Raw genomic sequence first — 14,020 nt, 5'->3', positions numbered from 1 at the left:
TGTGGGGAAAATTGTGGAGAAACTGAGGAAAAATAGAAGAAGTAAATAAATGGAGAATTGAAAAATTCTCAGGGAAAAACTTCAGAATGTGGAAGCTACAGCTAGAAGCTTTGCTGGTTCAAAATGACCTTGCAATAACGTTGGAAGGAAAAGCAAAGATGCCAACTATGATGTCTGATGAGTGGGAAAAATTGGACAAGAAGGCAGTGAAGACCATAATTCTTTCCCTCTCCCACAATGTGCTGTTTAATGTTACAATGGAGAAGACAGCAAAAGGTCTTTAAGATCATTTATCCGATATGTATAACATGGCTTCCACATCAAACAAAGTTCTTCTAATGAAGAAGTTATACAATTTGAAGATCAAGGAAGGTGGAATTGTGTCAACCCATTTAAATGAATTTGACACATTGATCAGCCAATTTAAAACGCTGTTATGGCTATCAGCAACTCAGTACCGGGCAAGAAGGGAAGTGTATCAGTATTCGATGATATTGTTAGGACTCTTCTCAATGAAGATACGAGCAGGAAGAATCAAGGAACTTCATCGGGAGACACTTTGATAGCCGGCAATAGGGGGAGTTCACAAGAAAGTGGAAAGCATAACCATAGAGGAAGATCAAAATCTAGCAATAGATTAAGGTCACGAGGCAGAGATAGAGGTTGGTAGTATTGTGGCAAGCAAGGCCACATCAAAAAAAATTGCTAGTCATTCAAGAAGGATACAAATCAGCCAAAAGAAAATGAAGCAAATGCAGCATATGAAGATGTAGGTGCTCTTATTCTAACTATAGGAGAATCTGCAAATAATTTTTGGGTGCTTGATTTGGGAGCATCGTTTCACGCCACTTCATGCAAGGAGTATTTCAAAAACTATCAAAGTGATGGTTTTGGTAAGGTTTATTTTGGTGATATGAATCTTGTGATATTGTTGGCGACGGGGATATTTTGTTGAAACTGAAAAAATGGAAATAGTTAACTGCTACAAGATGTTAGATATGTCCCTAAACTCAAAGGAAAATTGATTTCAGCTGGCCAATTGGATTCTCAAGGATGTAGAGTCAGTTTTGAACAAAGTACATGGAAAGTGACAAAAAGCCTTGGTAATTGCTTGGAGTTGTGAATCAAGCACTTTGTATGTGCTAGAGAGTCACACTAAGTGGGAACTGCAATAGCAGTTGCGGATAGCGGCATGAAGCTTTGGCACAAGAGCCTTAGACACATGAGCAAGAAAAGCCATCAGATTTTGCACAAAAAGGATCAACTTTCGTGGCTGAAATCAATAGATTTGGAGATGTGTGAGCACTATATATATGACAAATGAAAGACGACCCAATTCTCTGCCAACATGACAAGAAGACGCGATCATTGGAGCTAGTGCATTCAGTTGTCTTTGGTCACACGGAGGTAACTTCAATTTGTCGGTTTAATTATTTTGTTATTTTTCTAGATGATTGCACTAGGAAGGTTTGGGTTTATATGTTAAATACGAAGATTGAAGCATTTGGAAAATTTAAGAATTTCAAAGCACTTATTGAAAACCAAACCAGAAATAAAATTAAGTGTCTGAAAATGGATAATGGCGGTGAATTTTGTTCCATAGAATTTGATCAATTTTGAGCAGAGAATGATATTAAAATTGTTCCGTTTTCATCACAAGAAAACAATGCAGTGGAGAGTTTGAATAGGACAATTTTGGAGAGAGCTTGTAGCATGCTCTCAAATGCAAGTTTGGAAAAAGAACTTTGGGCAAAGGCAGTAAATACAATGGTGTATTTAATCAACTGAGGTACATCCTCTCGATTGAATTTAGAAATTCCTGAAGAGAAGTGGCTGGGAAAGAGGATTTCGTAGAGTCATTTGCAAGTGTTTGGGTGTGATGCTTTCATTCACATTCCACAGGACAAAGAACAAAGCTAGAAGTGAAGTCCAAACAATGTATTTTCATCAGATACAAAAATGAGACTTGTGGCTACAGGTTGTGGGATCCTGTTTTGAAACAAGTAACTCGCAGCAAAGATGTTGTTTTCAATGAAAAGGAAATGCCAAGTTTATCAAATCAAAGAAAGTCAACAAAAGAATGTGTCCCTTTAGAAGGCATCATCTCTGGAAGTGATGGATTTAAATCACAATTACAAAGGATTCTATTGTGACATTTTCACACATCGCCCCATTGCATACGAGGACCCCCACTTTTTGCTTGGCGATAGTTCAAGTCTTTAACCTCTTTCTTGTGAGGGGATGCAATGCATTTGTCATCAGGATGTGATCAAATTGGGCGGTCTAGCAGCAGTTAGGTCCCCCTCTAGACTAGTTTGGAGTCTTCTCAGCTCTAAGTGCTCAAGTGATAGGTGAGAGTTAAGGTAGTCATTGGGTGATGCTTCACAATGCAACCTTGAGGTCAGGTGAGAGATGACTCTTAAGTGTGATGAGCAGTCAAGCAAGCAAGTAGGCATCCTTAGGTTGGAGCATAGAGGCAAGGAACGATCAAGAAGTGATGATCAATCAACTAAGGTGAAATGTTTGACTACGTGATGATAAAAGGAAACAAAACACCATGTCAACCTTATGAAGAAGTCACTTTACACTTGGTGAAATCAGTGAGTGATGAGGTAGTGATATTTTTGTTGATTTTCTTACAATACTAGGATCACAAGAAGATGACCATGCACAGTAATCATAGGGTGTGCTCGTTTAACCACGGGCAATGATTCAGATCATTGTTGCCCTCCCTACCATAGACAATATACTGCTATCGTCTCCCCCGAACACGAAATTATGTCTCCAATATATATATTTCAAATACGAACAGGAAGATGGTTTTACAATGATCAAGTAAAAAGGCCAAAGTGAATCGCTTCACTCCTTGAAGTTATATGCTCAGATCAATTTACAATGTACAGCTGTATATGCAGTCCGTACTGCATTAATGTCTCCAAACCTATGAAGAATATGTTTGATCAGCCAAGTAGTGTATTCGCTCTCCAAAGGAATGATTTTGCTGAAGATGATTGAATTCGATCTGCAATATATATGAAGGTCAATCTTCTATCTGTATGTGCCTGACTGAAGATACCGATCACAGAATGAGAATGTGTGCCTGAAGATGAGATCAATTTCTTTGCACAAAATTGTTCATGAACTGGTTAGATGATAATCCTATCTGCTGATAGTCTGATCTGCATATGATAACAATGTCTGATCTTTATGGGGAGAGCACGATCTGCTGTATATTAATCGATGCATGGAGGAGAGGGATAACCGATCCATATATACCCATGCGTGGATGTCTTCAAACAGCACGTCCACTCCAAACAGCATGTCTCCTTGTCAAGAGTCGGTTCTACATCAACCGATGTCTTTCTTCAAGGGTGACGGGTAAGACACTAATCGGTTTGGTTCATAACAATCATTATATTGCACATCCTAATTAACCGCTTGATGGTTATTATATTGACCATATAAAATGTGTAAGGCCGATAGGCCATTCACACATTTTCATGTGCTACGTCGGCTTGAAGGATCCGACCGTAGCTATTACATTAACAATTTTTCCTTGGGTTGCACAAATCCCTGACCAAGGAAGAGTTTTTCCTTGACTTGTTCAAATCCACGATCTTGATCACAATTTTCCTTCACCTACCAAAATCCCTAACAGTGAAGTGATTTCTTCCTTGAGTTGCTCAAATCCCCAGAAGTAAGTGATTCCTTCCTTGAGTTGCCCAAATCCCCGACATTGAGGTCATTTTTCCTTCACTTGCACAAATCCCTAGCAATGAGGTGATATTTCCTTGACTTGCTCAAATCCCTGGCCTGGATGAGATTTTTCCTTCACTTTTTCAAATCCCCAGCCTAGGATGCAATTATCCTTGACTTGCTAAAATCCATGCCTTGTGGAGGTCAAATGCTTAAAGAGTTTTGAAAGCAATAATGAGTGAACGATGCTAGCCCAGTGCCTTGATGAATTGAATATGGAGATCTTGATGTTCAAAGTAAACAACAATGATGGATTCATGACTTGAAGTTATCCTTGACTTGCTAAAAGCACACCTCAAGCATGAAGATAGCAAGGCTGGTCAATGAAGAAAAGAAGAAACAATGTACTCATTGAAAGCGAATGGATAGGCTAAGTGTTGAAGTAGGCAAAATTGAATAATGATCAACGTTTTTCCCTCACTGGCTCAAATCCACGGCAGTTATCAACATTATTCCTTCACTGCCTCAAATCTACCGTAGTCATCAACAATATTCCTTCATTGCCTCAAATCCATGGTAGTCATCAACATTTTTCCTTCACTAGCTCAAATCCCTGGCCTAGGTGACATTTTTCCTTCACTAGCTCAAATCCCCGGCGTAGGTGAGATCATCCATGACTTGAAAAATCCACAACCAAGAGCAGATCAGAGTGAAATTAGACTTAGACCTATAAAATAGGTAACAGACATGATTCACACCTGAAAATCAGAAATCAAAACATCTAGAGTCTATATTAGATGACATTTTTTGAAATCAAGATATATCTTATGTATTTGATTCAAGAATTCCTTTGTTTTCCAGGTCAAGAGCCAGCAACTGGATGCATGGTGCGGGGAGGTGAACTTATCAATAGCAGAAGCAAAGTTTACAAGCCAAGGCTTGGGAGGCTTGAAGCAGCATTTATTTACACCAAGGCAGCACTTAAAGATTCAACCACTATATGGGGATAGCTCTACGAGCAAAACGGAGGAGTTCAAGTTAAAGACAAGTGAAATAAGATGTAAGGGGTCGAGATACATAAGCACGAACGATGAGATGTACAAGATAAAATATCATCTATCTTCACAGTGAACAAGGAGAGAACTTCACAATGATGCAATGGAAGACTCACTATATCCAGAAAGAGCATGAAGAAGAGGAAATTTTGCAATTATCTTGAATTTCCTCGAGAAATCCAAGATTCAAGGCTAGTTCACCATGGAGATATCCCTACATCAATATAAGGCTCAAGGTCAAGAGCAGTCAGGATGAAGGATTCCAACGTTGAAAGGTAAGATGCATCATGATGAAGGGCAGGCGAAGGTGATCAAATTAAATAAGATGATGCAATTTGGAAATATCTCCCACAACGCTTGGAAATGTTGAGTATCAAGAGATATTGCTCGAATTACAAACTCTTCTTTGCAATGATCTACAAGGTGTAGCTAAGGTGGCACTTAGTCATCTTCAACCCAATCACAACATTCCAAGTCAAAGCATCCAAATTCAATGCACTTGACTCATCCAACGAGGAGGATAACTACCACATGCGGAGGTACAAAGTTCGATTTACCTAACCTCATCATTCATTGGTCGGAATACAATGATAGACATGTGTCCTATAATGTAATTTTATCATTGGTCGAGCATTATATGTTATGTGATGGGTGTAACAAACCCTAATTAGGGTTTCTATCTTTCAATCTTGGCCATTGATGTGGATTTGATCTTGGCCATTCAATTGTATTGAGAGTACTATATAAGGCTTCACTCTCTCATTTTGTAAAGGTTAATAGTGAATAGCAAAAGCAGTTAGAAGTAGAGTAGGAGGAGAAGGCAGAAATTGTTACCAAGCATGTAAATAAACATACTCTTCATTGAATTTATGGTGAATGGTGGTGTTTCTTTTGCATATTGTATGGTTTCTTGTTGGATCCTCATGTTAGATGAAGTTCATTGATTGTGATGGAGTAATGTATGTGTTGGTGTAAATAATTATTCATCATGGATATTATTACACCTTACTTAAGTTTACTTAGGATAATGCATTTCATAGTAGTTTGGGTATGAGACACTTGGGTGTTTGTGCCACATTGGGATAGTGTGTGTAGGAGAAATTCCACCTTTTATGGTGTTGATCTTGTTGTTACACTCCACTCTTGTTGTTACACTCCACATTCAGTGGGTGAGCCACCTCATGTGGACTATTATATTATTTCTCCTACCTACCCACACCTATTTCCTACCTACCCTTGTTTCTTATTGAGCCACATGTCATGCTTGTGTGCTCACATATCCCTAGCCTTGCCTATATAAGCAAGCTCATCTACATTGTATGTAACTATTGAATTGATTATTGATCATTTTCTATTGATGAGAATACAGTTTAATCTTGTCCCATATTATGTCTCTATTTTGTACATTTCATTGAGCTCTTGATCTTGGCAAAATCTCACAGTATGGATGTTGATAATTCCTTGGTTCATACTATTTGGAGTTGGATGATTTTCAATTATAGTGCATAGTTAGCCTAAACATCAAGATGTGCTAAGTTCAATTGTGGATATGTTTATTCAAGTTGTGCCAGTGCATTAAGTATTTGGATGAACACTCATGATATGAAAACCTTTCATTTACCTTGGAAGATTGCATCGTTTTGTGAAGTTGTTGGCAACACTATGAAGAAAAGCTCGCCAAGCATGATCCAATGCTATCATTGACTATAGAAGTAGATTAGATTTCTCTAAACCCCTTAATCTCTTTTTTCTTTTTCAAATCAAGTAATTTCCATGTTCCATCTGCATTCAAGCAAGAGCTCAAGTATCAACGTAAGTCCTCCTTGTGATTCCAGCAATATCACATCAAACCATTGAGCTTATCCACACATCAAGACCTGACATTTGGAACCTTGGAGTCACCTCAAGTGATCACTTAGTTTAGCATTTAAGGAGATTTTGTTCAAGAGAGGATAAGATACCTTGGTATTTTTATTCTATGTTGCATGAGGTCATAAAAAACACATCAATAGACTCCTCTTTCTATGTAGATGCAAGGGATTCCTAGTTCAGCACCAAGGCTCTCACTTCATTGTAATCACAAATACACCTTAAAAAAAACTAGTGGAGTAGGGCAAAGGTCCTACTGGGAGCAAAAAATTCAAAGGAGTTCAATCACTTGCAACTTGTGGATAATTCTCCTAGCATAGAAAACCGTGAAGGAAAAATGAGAGAACTCAATGGCAAAAATTAACCAAACAATGTGCAAATTGTAGAGACTTAAAGATGGCGAGTTGAGAGGATCACTCACAAAGCTACTGAGAATGTGAAGAAAATGAGTGTTGTCTTAGCAAAGGATTTGGTGCTCTTCAATTTTCAGATTTCCATAAGGATCATCAAAGGTACCCCTAGGGATCCCCTACTCCTATAGTGGTGTCTGAAGGTGCTAACACTATGTATGTGGGACGGTCATTGCTCGTCCAAATATAGCCTAGGCCTAAATTAAATGCTGAGACTAATAGTGGGCATGTTGTGTTTTATTATATTCGGGGAAAAACATAATTTTTTAAAATTCTTCGTGCCTATAATACTTTAGAGGCGATCACAAGCTTATATTTGCATTAATCAAAGCCCATACTTATGAATGAGCTAAACTGCTCAACTTGGGACTTCTCTTCTAGGGGACACAGGAAGATTCAATTCTTATGCCAGATCCACTTTGTGCATCTACAAACTCATCCAATGGTTCCATTTCCATGCCAACTGCATCTGCTCATACTTCTAAATGTCTTGGTTTCAGCACAACAGAGTTCTCCCATAGGTGTGGTATGGCCTACTAAATGATCATTAATAGAGGAAAATCCAAATGGAAGGTGTAGAATTCACTCTTGGAGAGATTTCCGCTTTTATTGATGGACTGGACATTAATCACGACATCAGTACTAAGGTTAGAGGAATGATAATTATGGCAGATCCAAGTGGCATCTTAGTTGAATCAAACGAAAGCATCCCGCATTTTTTCTTGTAGAGGAATCATGTCTATATGAGGCCAAGACTCCAAAAGAAATGTCTTTTCCCAGGTGTGGAAGAGGATTTTCTTATCTATGATTATGATGAGAGAAGTAGCATGGGAATTAATCAAACAATTGGTTGCGGAAATTGCCATGAGATGGGTGTTATTCATCAAGAAATTAAAACAGAGAATATTCTTATAACTACTGATGGATGCTAAAAACTAGCTGATTTTGGTTTGTCTATGCATGTTGCAAATGGTCAACATCTATCAGGTGTGGTAAGCAGCCCTGCATATGTTGTTCTTGAAGTTTGGGCAGGGATATATTCAAAAAAGGTGGGAGTGTGGGTAGCTGGTGTTCTCCATGCCCTCTAGATTGGTGTTTTATTATTTCATGGAGAATCTGTTGAAGCTATATTTGAGGCTCATCAAATTCTTTCTGAAATTGTTTTGAGGATTAAAGCAAAAGATGCTCAGCTGCTAGGTTTTATTGACTTCAACAGGGCTTGGAGAAGACTCATCCAAAGTGTCCTCTAACAAAATTTGGAGAAGCTGAAGTTTTGCAATATGTCTCCTGACGTCATTAAAATGTGACATCAAGCCTGGAAAAAAAGGAACCATCACTGTTTATGGCTGTATGGGATGGACTTCAAGTGGGAGGTAACCATTCCTCTTCTCCCTGCCTCTTCATTTTCTGGTTCTCTTCATATTTGGAAAGTTAAAAAACATTTGTATAAATGATGAGTATACACTTTGTATTCTGCTGTAACAATGAACAAAAGATATTGCCCTGCTTTCCCATGGATGTAGCCTTTAAAGGTGAACCATGCAATTCATTGTGTTGTGTCTATGTTCTGACTGTCTCTGTTTTCATTTTGCTGTTTGGTGTTATTTAAATATTCAATCTGCTCTTTAAACTAGACAATTACATGTTAAACAAGTCAGTAATTCATGGATATATAAATCAAATGTTTAATTAGCAAATGGGACCTAAATTTTTAAGGACAAATCGTAAATTAATCAAATTACTCAGATCATTAATGATTATATTTTACAATTATATCCAAAAAGCATGAACTAAACTTGCCATAATATATATTATACGTTCATGTACATATATATGAATATCATGTTGTTTGTATATTATATGTATGCTGTAACTCCATATACTATTACATATTATCCTTTGAATTACATATTTATATTGTTATGTATGTCTATCTATGCATATTTGAATATGTTTATAAATTGTAAGATGATATGATATAGGTTTCTAGAATATGTTTATACATTTGCAATAGAATATAATTGTATTACAGTAGAATATGTGTATATATGAATTCATATATATATTTTTTCTATTGAATTAAACTTGCCATAATATATATTATATGTTCATGTGCATATATATGAATATTATGCTGTTGGTATATTATATATATGCTGTAACTCTCATATGCTATTGCATATATCCTTTGAATAACATATTTATATTGTTATGTGTGTCTATCTATGTATATTTGAATATATTTATAAATTGTAAGATGATATGATATAGGTTTCTCGAATATGTTTATACATTTGCAATAGAATATAATTGTATTACAGTAGAATATGTGTGTGTGTACATGAATTCAAATATAAATTTGATATATGAATTTAATATATATTTTTATAAACATATTCATATGATATTGAAATCATATAAATGCATTTTTATTCATCTATATCTTGACATATAGATGAATACATATGTATTCATACGATCACAATAGAATACATATATGTAAATAAGTTTATGATTATGTATTCACAATTATACATATGTAATTGTCATTTCTTATCATGTTTATTATCACTTTCTATTATTCTTGTTTTTTAATTCTTTATCCCTAATCTGCTCTTTCTCGTTCTTTGATCATCTGGCCCCTCCCCCCTGCAACTTTTAAGACTAAGTCTGCAATCCTACTCCTCACTATCCTCTTCCTGATGATGGATCACTGGATGTGATTTAAACTATCAATTAATAACCACACACAGTTAATTCCAGAAGCAATCTTTTGAATCAATTAAACTGCCCAATCAATTTTCTGATACTTATTTGTTCAAAGTCACTAATTACATGAATAGTTGAATTCATTACAACCTAACAATGTGTGCACATATAGATGGAATGCTAAATGAATGAATGTACAGTATAATGACATTCAGTGAGCATGTGTTAAGATAAAATGTCAATGAAAGTGTCCTGAAATTTAATGAATGAGCACAAATTCTATGTTAATTATTTTTATTAAAAAGACATTTATTTTTCAATTGTACTATGTGTCATTATTCTCCTAGTAGCATAAACATACCATTTAGAATCAAAAGCATCGAGAGTGGTAAATTTTGCCTTATTCACTTCTGCTGATGATGATGAAGTGGTGTCTTTGTCTTTGGGAAGTGTTTCATCATTGGTAAAACCAACTCCGCCAATCAACCAGTCATCATCTTCAGCATTTTCTTCCTTATTATCCTGCACAGACAAATAAGTATAAAATGCCTTCCTTTTTAATAGAAGTGGCATCACAATAGAAGGTGGACACCATTTAACATAGATTAAAGAGAGTATCAGTGCAATTTAGATGCGAATCTTGCAAGACTAAGAAGTTATTAAGTGCATTGTTTGAGATAAAGTCCAATACTGTTGATGGAGGTGCTATTATTGGAGCCGTCATGCCCCTCACATTATCCCAATCAATCCCCTTGAAAAAAGGATGGCTCTTGAGAGAAGCATATCCATTAGGGCCAGTACCAAGCCTCTTGCAAGGGTCCATATCCTATAAACAAACAATTGAGAAAATAAGAACCAATTAAGACAATCCAAATCATAAGGTTCAGAATCGACGAATAAATTACTGAAAATTGTGGATACATCTCTACACCATAACAAAATTGTTGTGTTAACTGTAAAGCACATGAACTAAGACTTTGAAACAGGATCCTATGATACCATTTCATTGGTACCATATGCTATATCTTATTTGTTAAGTCGTCTTTGACAGAGATCTATAATCTCACATTTGAGGCCCTTGCATAGGTTCTAGTTCATCATTTGTTTGATAGTAAAGTGCTAGATATATCAAGAACCAATATGCAGGCCTATGGTAGTTGATATCTTACTTCCTCATGAGTGATTTCGGATTATTGTGTGTATGCAATTTGGAATATCTTAGTCAATTTGTCCCAAGCAGAATGGGCTGAAGTTGCATTTGTCAATGCAAAATTAAAAATACAACACATATGGGACAGAATTGCAGTTTTCAGCAAGCGAATGAATTCTATGTGCATTAAAATATGTGATAATTTGGTCAGCATATTAAACTTGCAATATATATATATGATCCAATTTCATAGGTTCCAATCCTAATCATATCCCTATTATCCCTCCAACTATTCCTACTCTATGTTGAGTGTTGTAGTTAAAACCACCCAACAGCCAAATAATATTATATAATAATATGTTTAATAAATTAAACATACAATCATCCTAATTATATAGGATAAGTCCTCGCAACATCTAGCAAAGAAACATCTGCCAAGGCCCTGATGGTTATCCACAACTCTAAGCATGAGAATGTGTGTGTGTGTGTGTGTGTGTGTGTGTGTGTGAGAGAGAGAGAGAGAGCATGTGGGTGAGTGTTGCACATGACTCTACCCATGTTCATATGCTATACCCCTATAAACTATTTATATACTATAACCCCATACTCTGTTTGAAAATGCCATGCTCCTTCCTTTCTCTGATGTCTCCTTGTAACTATGGTTTCATTATCTCAATTACTTCAATAGCAATTGTCATAACAAGCTATTATATTGCATCGCATGTATTTAGAGGTGCAGACTTCAAAATAGATTGCTCGTGCACCTGGACCACAAAAAATATTAACACTACATCTCTACTTTAAGGAAGCAACAACTTTTGTTCTGTGAAAGCAAAACCTTATCTGAGCTTTGATTGTCACGTATATTGTTGGTGTGAGAAAAAAAGTATATTATTTTTAAAATGAAAAGTTCACTAATCAATCAGATTTTTGTTTGCAAAAACAGTTTATTAGAGTTTTCGCACTTTTTGAAGATTTGTTTTAATTTCAGTATGTTTCTTGTAGTTAATATCAATTTAAATACACATGGATCAAATCCACAAAAATTAACATTTTAGTTGCATGGGGAATCGAATTTCAAAACACAAGGATCCTAAATTAAATATTTTTATAACAAAAAAAAAACTCTACAATTAAGTTTAAAAATCAATCGATCATCAAGATTATAAGGCTTCACCATTAAAAAATTATAGCGAATTATCAAAATGTTATTGTAGTGCTATATTCATCATTGAAATTGGATTTGAATGAAATAAAATGCATATATAATCTAGTTCATTTTGCATAAGCCATGAAATTGGATATACATTTGCAAGACCACTCTGTTCAGTTCCACCCATGCTTACAAATCTTATCAATGTATCATCACCATCATGAACTTCACACATAATACACTTAAAATTGTGATCACCCATTGTCTCGATTGGTCTTAGGGGTTCCTAAGGGGAAGCAACTCTAATAGTTCATCACTCTCATGTTTGTATCATCAACATTTTGGTCCAGTTTCTTTGATGGTACTCTATACAAGACTAAAAACAAGGTTTGTAGTGGACACACACCAAGCACTTTGTTTTTCTTTGCACTCAACTAACATATCTTCAGAGAACAGATGAGATAATCCTTTCACAAAAGGAAGAACCAGTAACCAATGAAAACAATTATGTGATCAATCTCTGGAACTTGGGTGGGATTTGTGTTCCCAGTCCAATCGAATAAGGCCTGCATCGTCTTAAGTTTGCCTATCCAATGTTTATGCCTATCCTATGAATAAACAGGACAAATTGTTCCATATAGTAACAATGAAGGTCAATCTGTACCAAGATTTGCTGCAGAACAATGTCATAAGAAGTTGAATGAAGCAGGTTATTAAGATTATCCCATCTCTTATGTATCATGCTTTCTGATGAATGATATTCATAGAATTCATACTCAATATAATCAGTGATGGATTTGATCCCCTCACATGTAGAATCAGTGTACTTTGTATGAGAAAGCATTGTTAGAGTGAATAAGGTCATGTCCTAATTAATTCCTTAGTGTGGACCTATTCACAAGTTAACTTAGTTCCTAGGTGTTATTTCTAGAAGTTAGTTATAATGGGTCATATATCTCATTTACTTCTTGTGTCCTAGGTCATTTAATATTTGTTCTAAGTTAGTTGTCTCATAAGATAGGATTAAGACACATGTCAACACCTTGTTTAATCCTACCACTTGTTGTGACGTTTTCACACATCGCCCCATTGCAAATGGGGACCCCCACTTTTTTTTCGTTTTCTAGGATAGTTGTAGAGTGTTTAGCTATTATTAGCCTTTCATTCGTAAGAGGTGTAGTTGAACAGGAAGTAATTAAGTCAAGGCTCTCTCTTTAGGATGAAGTGAGGTACAGCACTTCCTTTGCCCTCCTAAGCCTCCAACCTGCCTCTCCTAGCATTGCCAGTGGGTTCCCAAGCCCGATCACTCCCATTGCCATCACCCTTTCACTCTTCCATTCTTTCCATCTCACTCCCTCTTCATCCCACAGCCCTTCCATCTCTTCTTCCCCTTCACCACCTTCCATTTCCCTCACCTCCTTCCATCTTCTCTTCACCTTCTTTCCTCTCATCCTTTTTCCTTTGACATTCATCCCTTCCATTTCATCTTCACCCATGCTTCCATCTCACCTCATTTCACCCCTTCCATTTCTACTTCCATTCTCCTTCACCTTCTTTCTTTCCATCCTTCCACTTCCTACCTGTTGATGCGAGAAAAGTACACGCTAATCCTTTGTCAACACAGAATAGAATGCTAAGCATCCTATCCTCTCTTGAATAAGGGAATCCCTAATGTTGTTCTAGATGATCAAAGGGAACAACCTCAAGGTTCCAACTGTGAAATCTTGACTACTTAGGATAACTCAACAGTAATGTGTTTTGCTAGTAAACACGGCGGGACTTACGAATGTGGCAAGTTGGTCTCCATCTGTTGATGCTTTGAATCTCAAGCTAGGAAAATCAATAACAAAAGAGACAGGGTTTAGGAATCCTAAAGTCAATGATTTTAATGATTGACGTTGCGGGTAGACAAATTTCCAACAAACTAATCCCTGCTTAGCTAGAGATATACTCACAACTCCACATGGATAATGCAAGC

At 36.3% G+C, this 14,020-nt stretch overlaps 1 protein-coding gene across 7 annotated transcripts in view; it reads right to left on the bottom strand.

Annotated features, from left to right (window-relative positions):
• LOC131076613 (3-phosphoinositide-dependent protein kinase 2) overlaps positions 1-14,020 on the bottom strand; it is a 107,567-nt gene that overhangs the window by 26,561 nt on the left and 66,986 nt on the right. For 5 of the 7 annotated variants that reach the window (XM_058013886.2, XM_058013885.2, XM_058013884.2 and 2 more), the window contains exons 8-9: positions 10,431-10,565; positions 10,101-10,261 (exon numbers count right to left, since the gene is read on the bottom strand). In XM_058013886.2, coding sequence (XP_057869869.2) covers positions 10,101-10,261; positions 10,431-10,565 — 296 coding nt within the window. The remainder of the gene's footprint in view (positions 1-10,100; positions 10,262-10,430; positions 10,566-14,020) is intronic. The other 2 variants (XM_058013889.2, XM_059221286.1) reach the window with 1 other exon arrangement.

This window comes from Cryptomeria japonica, chromosome 5 (assembly GCF_030272615.1).
Source record: "Cryptomeria japonica chromosome 5, Sugi_1.0, whole genome shotgun sequence".
Taxonomy (NCBI): Eukaryota; Viridiplantae; Streptophyta; class Pinopsida; order Cupressales; family Cupressaceae; genus Cryptomeria; species Cryptomeria japonica.
The sequence above is the reverse complement of the archived record's forward strand: the minus strand, read 5'-3'. Positions and strand labels throughout refer to the sequence as shown.